The 9,924-nt window shown below is 38.7% G+C and overlaps 1 protein-coding gene across 1 annotated transcript; it reads left to right on the top strand.

The window, feature by feature from the left end:
• The first annotated feature begins 5,158 nt into the window (after positions 1–5,158).
• On the top strand, positions 5,159–9,645 carry LOC124159544. Its single transcript, XM_046535425.1, has 3 exons — positions 5,159–5,242; positions 7,010–7,236; positions 8,565–9,645. The coding sequence occupies exons 1-3, from the start codon at positions 5,198–5,200 to the stop codon at positions 9,004–9,006; spliced, it is 714 nt and encodes a 237-aa protein (XP_046391381.1). The 5' UTR covers positions 5,159–5,197; the 3' UTR covers positions 9,007–9,645.
• The last annotated feature ends 279 nt before the right edge of the window (positions 9,646–9,924 follow it).

Here is a 9,924-nt window from a genome sequence, read left to right as displayed (position 1 = left end):
AACGTCACTCGAGTGTTGATTTCCCTCACTCGTCACTCCAACTGCACTCGGTCGCTACTTTGGTATTCCAAGATGTCACTCGAGTGACGTTGCTCCCTCGGACTGCCCTCGGAAACGAGTGACCTGTGTTGGACACTCCGAGTGATCACTCAAATGGAGTGAGCAAGATTCAAGATGTCTGCCGTTAGCACCTCGCATATTTAAAGCGGAATATTGGGAGTAAAACGATATCCACCAACAAAATTTCATTCCAGTGATTTAAATAAAGCATGATTAAACAAATATAATTTAGTTTAGAGGCGTCAGCCGTTTTAATTAAGTTCAACTAACGTTCCTTCCGATAACCCATGGTGTCCACGGGTCCGTGATTTGGCATAATTTATAATCAGATAATAATTACTGATTTTATGAATGGAAATCTATATCATGTAGCAAATATCATAATAAAGATATACTCATTTACATATGTGCATCATTTTACTTATGTTATCGGCTATTATTCAAAATAATACTAAAACATTACGGGGACCTTACTGACTGGCTTTGACTCGGCTTGGGTTGCGATTTTTAAATCAACTTACAATGACCATATAAACCTCTGTTAATAAAAGTATGATGATATTAAAGTAATATAAAAGTATTTTGACCCCCTGCATGACATGTAATGCATCATTAATATTCCCCGAAGAAATATATTTTCAAATAACTTCTCGCGTCGAGGTTCAAATTTACCGCTCTTCACTGCCGCGAGTCTTCTATTAAAGTTTTGCTATTGTTTTCGTCAAGTAAACAGATATCGCCGAACAGCCCAAGAGGAATCACATTTATCTTAAAATAGGTTTACATCGGGTAAAGTATCCTCAAAGACTTTCAGCTTTAAGGAATGTATTAAAATGTTACAGGTGATCATGAACTAAACTTTGTCAGTGTGAAATGAGCAGGTAATATGAATTCGTTCCAAATTGGCGTTTCTGTCATAGGAAGTTAGCTTGTCGACAAATTTTGCGTTCTCGATTCACTATTTCAAGTAACATAAGTGCATACAGAAGGACTGATTGCAGCTTAATCAACAGTGTTTGTGGTAATGTGATCGTGTGTTACTGAATATATTTTTGTGCAATGAAGCAATAGTTACTAAGTTTTTGTGTACTTGTGGCTAAGATTTTCAAGTTTTGGACTAGCTTTAGGTTTCACGTTACTTTCTTTCATGTCATCAAGGTTTCAAAATGTAGTGATTATGATTACTGCTATTGTAACATACTGTGCGTAGCATTTGTCAGTGGACCTTCGAATATGCATTCCTTTTCTGATAGGAATTATCGTTCTATAATACTCATGAATTTATTTATAAATTGAGATAAATCATCGATGTGATGAGAAGATATTTGATGTTACAGGATAGTGTTTCTTTCCCTTGTTCCTTGCTCCTATTGGATCATAAATGTATACAATTTGTGTATCGTAGCATACAACGAGGAAACCTTATTAATTTTCAATGTCCATTAGGTATATGTGAACGAAAGTTGGATGGGTAAAAAGTTGGTTGGATCTCCACGATTTCGACGATTATTTGCAAGTTAATGGTAACGAAGCTCTTCCTCTTGAAAGTAGGCGAATAAGGGATCTTAATAACCCTATGTAAATGTTCAACGACAGAGAAGTCTGCGTAAGATTTAGATTTCCTAAAAAAATTGTCAGAGTTTTCATCATCCCCATAGCTTCGACCCCACACCTTAGCATTCTTTAACTGCCAGTGCCAGTAGCAATTCAGACATTAGTGTTTCTACGATTTGTAGCCATTTGTTGTTTTTAAGTTGGTAAAATTATTAAATTTTGGGGGGGGGCAGAACGCTAAAAAAATGCCACAATAGTTTAAAATAAACAGAAATATTGGCTGAAACTTTTTTTACACATATTGACCTATACTCCGAGAACTATTTTACCAGAAATATAATTGTGCCGAGTCGATCGCCTCAGCATGAAAAATGGAGGAAAGAACTTGAAGTATATCTTAAACTGCAGAGATCCTCTAGTGATGTAAACATATTGACACGGTGGAAGCAAATGAGGGAACTTTTCTAGGGCTATCAAAAATTGCGTGAGACTTACTCAATATTCCCGCATTATATGTTCCAGCGGAAAGGTTGTTCTCAAGAGCAACCTTGACGAAAAGGAAGCATAGAAACCTCTTGGGTCACGAATCAGCAAGAAGTTTACTCACAAGTGATAGCCGGTCGCGCTGTCCACTAGACCAACTATCCCGGTTAAACAAGTGGCGCTATTTTGGGATTGTATAAAGCTTGTTAAAAATACCGCTAAGAAATTAATTAATTATACCCAAACTAAGGCCCATTCAATGGAACCTCTATCAGTTCAGAGATGTGTTCGCCATTCCGAATCTCATAAAAAAATGCGGCATTGAAAAAGGCGGAGCAAGGTTCGTGGTCTCCCCTTGTCAGTGTGAGCTCGTGGTTGACGCGCAATTTGGCAAGTCAAATAGAAAACTTATATGGCAATTTAATTCGTTTTAATTCTGAAAAATTGGCGTTCTCTGGTAAATAACAACACATTGGACTTCTGACATGCTGCACCTAAAATACTTTCCAATAGGGTAGTTTCCTTCATCAAAGAAAACGAAAGGCATTGATTGTGATTCCTTACCCACCATTAGGGTATTCATAATATACAAATTATTTGGATTTAGAAATACCGGTGTAGACGAATGGCAATGGCCAACTTTATCCTCATTTGAAAAAGGCCAGATTGGCGCCCATGCGATTCCACTCCACGTTAACGTCACAGTGACCTAGTTTCTATACGAGTAGATAGGAGTTTTACATTGTCTGAGGTTACCAATGCATGCATGAGGCACAGAGCTCAGGGAAACATGTCTTAATAATCACCTATTAAGAGGTGATTATTAAGACATGTTTCCTACTAAGGTCGGAAAGTTTTCTTCGTTTGATATGGTATTAATAATCCTTATTTAAGCCAAGCGCTACCAGCTAGCAGGGTACTCTGCTACCTGCAAGCATCCTGCGTCGTATCAGCGCTCAAAGCCTCGCCCCAAGGTCACCAAGGTCAAGGTGTGGCAGCGGGAACCAGAACGACGTCACATGGAGTTTTCCCAGCATTCATACTTAGCCGTCGCGTTTTCGCGCGCTTGAAAATTTTCACTTTTCATTTAATCGCGTAAAATAGATATCGTCATTGAAAAATCTAAAATCGTGAAATACGTACTCTAGGAGTAATAATCTTTCGATTTAGGCAATAAAAAAATTATAGGAAACGACCCTATTGTGACCAGTGGTTCCCGAGAAATGACCCCAAGAGTGAGCGCGTGTCACCCCGAGAGACGCCATCTCTCGCCGATGCCAGAAGCTCGCAAGTCATTCGACGTTAGTCCTATTCTTTCAACGAAATGTATTGCTAAGCGATATTCACCTAACACAGTTTCAATTTATAAACCTTATTAAAATAAACAGTGAACATTAATTAAGATTCAATTATCTTATCCATATATTTATTTTAACTCAGGAAGCATTATTGTCAGCAATTATCACACACCCATATCCTCCGACGAACAACCCTGATAATAAGGCACTATTTTAATATTAAATTTTTATATGAGCCGGCATGCTTGTCTGTAAAATATCAAAATTATTTTGACAATGTGGCTCTATTATATGCATTATCATCGAAAAATTCTAGCGCTTCATCTTATGGTGATTTATACCATAAATGGTTCCGAACTTCGCTCATTGTCACCTCACTAACTCGACAGCCGATTTTCCTTTACTTAAACAACGTTTTGAAGAACACTAAATACCACCTTGGAGCCTCAACCACATTAGTTGTCGTTATCCATACCTCGACATACATATGCACAATAAGCAAATACATATCACGGATCATCGGCTAAAAACGAGAAGTATTCGCGAAAAAGAAACATTTTCAGCGAGCTAAGCGCTTTCGACTTCCACCTCGCTTGATGCACGGTAGAATATTTCCAACTTCCTCTTGCAGCACTTCTAGCGAAAGTCTGTCTTGAATTCGTGTTTTGTAAATCTCCTTATTTAATGAAGGCCACTTATTGTGAAATATTTAAAACAGAGGAACATTAGAGGCTGATGAAAGAGAACAAATTCCCCAAGGCAGTACTCATTGGTGGACAAATTGGGGGCAGTTAAAAGGTTGACAGGTGGGGACAGACTTTGCCCACCAAAGAGTATGGCCTTGGGGAATTTTTCTCTTTCACCTGCCCAACGGCCGCAGATCGTTCAAAGACTTATATCATCATGGCATCCAAGTCTTCTGAACGAAATAATACCACCGTATTAAGACTAAACTTTACACAATCTCCCTTGACATTGATTTTCTAAAAACTTGTCAGATCAACGACGTTCTTCCCAAATACATTTCATAATCCTTTTGAACATTCTCCTTTGAGGAGGCCTGCTTGGCAGGAGAAACACCAGGTATCAGAAGATCTTTCTTGGTCACTTATAACTTGATTTCCGTGTTAAACCCACCCCCCCTTTTAACGTCACCCCCCCACTTTGCCCACCAAAGAGTACGGCCTTGGGGAATTTATTTTCTTTCAACTGTTCAAGGGACGTTGATCGTCCAATCACATATGACATTAGAGGCCATAGACTTCCCGAACGTCGAAGACGTGTTTTCAAACCACCTTGTTTACATATGTAGTGCCGGCAAGTTAGGATCAAAGTATCCCCTTTGAGAAGAAGCTGTAATAAAGCAAATGCACCACTGGGTCTCATAGTGTTTGCCGGCAGTAACATCGCTGCAGAAAGGCCGGAGTTTTTCATGTTGGTTCCACTGCTCCAATGACTGATACACGGCAACGGCTTGATCTTTACCACTGCCTGATAATAAAATATAAGCGAACAAAAAAGATAAGCGAAAAAAGTATTACGCAGGAAATAGTGAGAATTGCTTATAAACTCATTGTTCAATTATCAGCGCACTTCTATGCATTAATTACTGCTATATGACCTAAGATCGTTACGTGCGTCATAATAGTGCTCATCAGACGAGAAAAATTATCCAGGTTAGATCGATAAAACTTAGACGAGATAGTAATACACTATAAAATGGGTGAAAAGAACTCACGATATATATAATACAGAGCATCGCTTACAGGCACTACAGCTATTTTTACTACACGCTCTCGAAAATGCAGAAGATGAAGCTGATTCTAATAACGTTTTTCGTCACACTCGTAAGTATAGCCATTCGCCATTGCTACTCACATTAACGAGACCTAAGCACTCAAAAAATAGAGATACTATCAACCAAATATATCTTTTATTGATTCTTTCCAAAATAGTATTCATGGAGTTTGTTTATCTAAAACTGTCTTCAACTCAATGCCTAACGAACTTCCTCTGAAATGATAATTCATTGTTCATGACAATTCAATTGTTTACGAAGAAAAGCATTTTATTCGAGAATAATGAGGCTGAATTGTTTGACGTAGAGAATGGTAAGGACGTGATGGGGTAAGATTTTATACCAGCAACCTGCAATGAGCTACTATGAAAGGTTCCGGGGTTTTCGGAAAGGAATCCATTGCACCAAAAATAATTACTTCAGGAAGCCCTACCAGCCTTATAGATATTTGATAAGGAATTCAGGATTAGGGAGGGTTCGGGAATGGAATGTTTCATCCATTACTCGATGATTTAACCTGAAGATACGTTTGGATAGGTGGTGGTAGAGCTCAACGCGGTGTAACAAGCAAGGGGTGAGTGGATTTTGACACGGTCAGGAAAGAGGGGCTAGCTGTTCTCTCTGTATTATATCTTACCAACAGTGGCGCCGACTCCATGGGGCCTGAGGGGGCCCGAGCCCCCTCAAAGTTTCGTTAGGGGGGGCGGAGCCCCTTCAATAATTCAAGAAAATAATTAAGTTATATTATGCTTTGTGAAATCACAAAAATATATTGGTGATTTTTATTTCCCATGTTTGACGATAGTTACCTTTTAAAATACATTCAACAATGTGTTAAAACAAATAATTATAAGGTAGTAAGAAGGTTAACTGAAAACAAGTGGTGTGAATTATGATAGTGTTACGGCGCTGCGACACACTTTGAATTTAACCTCTTTCCGGGGCAAGACCCCCGATATGGGCCCCCCAAATATTTTTTATAAGTCGGCGCCCCTGCTTACCAAGAAGATTTCCTCTGTAAGGGAAGATGCCCAAAAGCATATTCCGAGACTAGATCTTGGGACACTTAGATTGGCAGCGCTTCGACCACTACTATGCCATAAACACCTGCTCCCAACAAAATATCTAAGGTCGTTGTGGCTTCAGGGCAGTTGATTTCCACCTTCTGTCTCAGGTTCAAAACCTTAAGCAAATGCGCTGCATGGATATTTGTGCTAAATTTCGTTTGACCGTACATACTAGGAAATATGAATTGTACTGAAAGGTAATAAAATGAGCTAGCATAATGATGGTGAGCATCGGTTTGTGTATTCTCAGTGTCTCTTAGAGTATCCTCAACATCGCACATACTTCCCTCCCGACTGGTATTTTTACTCGTTAAAAATTACTCACTTAACACATAGGCTATCGTCATGACGTTTTCAGATACATAGAGTAGACCTAATTCGTCAATTGATGTATTTCAAATACTTTAGTATTTTTAATCCAGTGTTTTCTCGGGCTTTTTTTCACGCTATTATCATAACACTTCCATATATATAAAGTAGACCTAGTTCAACAATTGACGTATCTCAAATTCTTTAATTTCTTTTGCTGCTGTATTTTCTCACACTTAACTTTTTTCTAAAACTGTCAGGCAGGAAAATAATGAAAAATGCCCACATTGAATTCCTTGAAATTACTCGAATATAGCTTCGAATAGTTAATACCAAAATGACAGAACCACGGACTTTCGGGCGATTCTTATTCCACAAACGGCTAACATTCGTGTTGCTTCACACACTTAAGGAAGCACTTTCTGTATCCATTATTGCAGGCCTTTCTTCAAGACTTCGGGTTGTGTCAAGATACCGCAGATGCATACGTAAGGACTTGTATGAAGGAAGGACTCATGTGCGAGACATGTACGACGGCGGTGTTCTGTTTACCAGATCCAGAAAATGAAGGTCAATTCAAGATAGATGCAGACTCAGCCACGGAATGCAAGGGTGAATTCTCTTGCGACGAGCTTGCCGGAGGATGCGTTGTCAATGGAGTTTGCAGGTATGTCCCGTGAGGGGTCTAAAGTTGCGGTTCTTAACATGTTAAAAGCTATTTACAATTTAGAACCATGTTTTTCTGGGTGAAGAAACTTTCATCAGTGCATGCTACATCGGTTTTATTATCTTATGGTTTTAGTAGTTTTTATGGAACTACTACGGCCAGTTTGATATAACTTAGTCCCTCGATGAAACGTGATCTTTGTAATGCAAACAATTGCAAATTAAATGCCCATCATTGTACTTATCCTACGTATTCTAGTGATCATTGCCTTTAATGCACCAGCTTATGGATAATATAGCACATTGAACCAGAAGTAAACAGAAAAAAGAACGTAAACAAAATGAAAACGTTGTCACCATCACAAACAATGACAATTTTATCATTTCCACCAAACTATCTTTAAACTATGGTCTGTTTAGGAATCTTTCAAATGCGATTGTGTATTGGTGCCGACAAAACATGTACGACAGTCCGTTCGATGGATTACGAAACACTTTAAGTAAATTATATCAAACCAAATAATATACAGTTTGATAATTGTCACTACTCAAGCCATCGCGTTCGTTAAATTAATCAGAACTTCGAAGAAAGTTACCAAGCTCTGAAACGTATCTAATTCATTCAGTTATTTTTACCAATCTCACTCGCACAATTAACTAAATTATAAAACATTAAAATGTTCTTATGATAAAATAAATGGAGTGCTTTATGATTTTCATCAAAGTTTATCAAAAATCCTCACCATCACACCAGTTTCATAGTTTTAATAAAATCTCTTTTTCCCTGTAGAGTCCGTTGCTACAACGCCGAGGGCCGACGTTAAATGCTTCCTGAAATCGTATTTTTCTCCCTTTTTTGTATTGGTTTTACAGAAAATTAAATAAACTACTAATTCTATGATTCACAATTTAAAACAATGTTTCTCATGGTTAAAAAACTTTCTTAAGTGCATGCTACATCGGTTTTATTATCCTTATGATTTCAGTAGTTTTTATGGAACTACTGTGGCCAGTTTGATATACTTTATGAAACTACATCCATCAAACTGGTTTTGTACTCGTTAACAAAATACTCAATGTTGCATATGAAGCGGAAAGCTTGGTAATTAAAATTAAAGAATTAAATATATCTATACAAACTTATATCTCCTATGCATGAAACGTTAATTATAAACGAAAAATTCGTAAACATTATCATCATTTGGAGATGCAACATTGACGAAGGCTAAAATGTAAATATTTAATAGATAGCTATTGACATATATTGTAAGATTACAAAAATGTTGTATGTACTCCACGACTGATTGCTACCAATTCTGCCATTCACAGGTTCAATGCGAACTTCCATTGCCCCCGAACCGACAACATGATCAAATACCCAGATCCGTACAACTGCAAAAATTTCTACTCCTGTCCAGGAAGAAACCCTGTACCAGAGACTTGCCCAGACGACAAAGTGTTTGACCCGAAGACGGGAAATTGTTCGGATATCAGCGGGGATCTTTGCAAAGACTACCCGGTGCCGCTCTGCAAAGAGAAATGTAAAAGCGATGTGATCGCGGGCACCAATTATTCATACGAGTGCCTGCTGGGTTTCACTGCCGATGGCATAGAAATTCTCTACCCGATGTTTCAGTCGGATGAGTCAGCTACAACAACTACAGCTATTGCCACGACACAAAAGCCGGTGCACCCGAGTACGAAGATGCCAAGACGATTGATCCCGAAACAGCCGCTACCCTACATTGGTACTGTACCCAAGCGAAGGTGAGGCGTTCAACCCGAAGAAAGAAGGGCGCTTGAAGAGCATTGGGGATCTGTGCGAAGACTATTCGGTGCCGCTGTGTCAAAGTGGAGTGATCTTGGACACCAACTTTTCATACGAACGTCTCCTGGGTTTCACTGACGGAGGCACCGATATGTCTACCCAATGTTTCAGGCGCTAACAAGAACTCAACAACTGCAGCATCAAAAAATCCAAAGGACTCCAGTGGAACTGCTACAATAGAAACGACTTCAGATGAGTAGGGTTGCAAGTTTCCTGGAGTGGGATATTATACGAATCCGCCTAACTGCAAGTTCTTCCACATGTGCTACATGTACGCCGAGGAGATACATGAGAAACACTCTTACTGCAGTCCCGGTCCTCACTTCAGTGCTGAAACTCAACTTTGCATCGCAGGAGACGACTTTTAGGCCAGTGAACGATGTGGTCGATGCGACGGAATTCTCACTTGCGATTCACGAAAAGGTGTCAACTGACTGGGGACTATGTCGTATTCCAATGTAAACCAAGTCTATAATTAGATACAAGATTGAGTACAAATAAATAAAATCCTACATTCACTGCTACCTTCATATAAATATTGACTGGGTCTGCCAGAATAAAAGAAATTTCTATAAGAAATAATTTTCACTGTAAATGTTTTCTCAAAATCATACAAAATGTTTATATAAGGCATAATTTTGTTGCTACCACGCTTTTTGCACAAAACGAAAAGAGGGAACGAAAAGAATACTTTGGAACCACAAGCGCAGAAATGAGGTGGGACATTTTTAGGCTTCTCCGGAAATGCAATAAAGGACCTTCCACTTTCCGTGAGAGAGAACAGACCAAAGATCTTCAACTGTAATTCATTCGAAAAAAAGTGTTCAATTGTTTATTATATTCGCCTGCAAATTGATTCAC

The sequence above is a fragment of the Ischnura elegans genome, chromosome 5, assembly GCF_921293095.1.
Source record: "Ischnura elegans chromosome 5, ioIscEleg1.1, whole genome shotgun sequence".
Taxonomy (NCBI): domain Eukaryota; kingdom Metazoa; phylum Arthropoda; class Insecta; order Odonata; family Coenagrionidae; genus Ischnura; species Ischnura elegans.
Note: the sequence above shows the minus strand (reverse complement) of the source record. Positions and strands in the feature narration are given on the sequence as shown.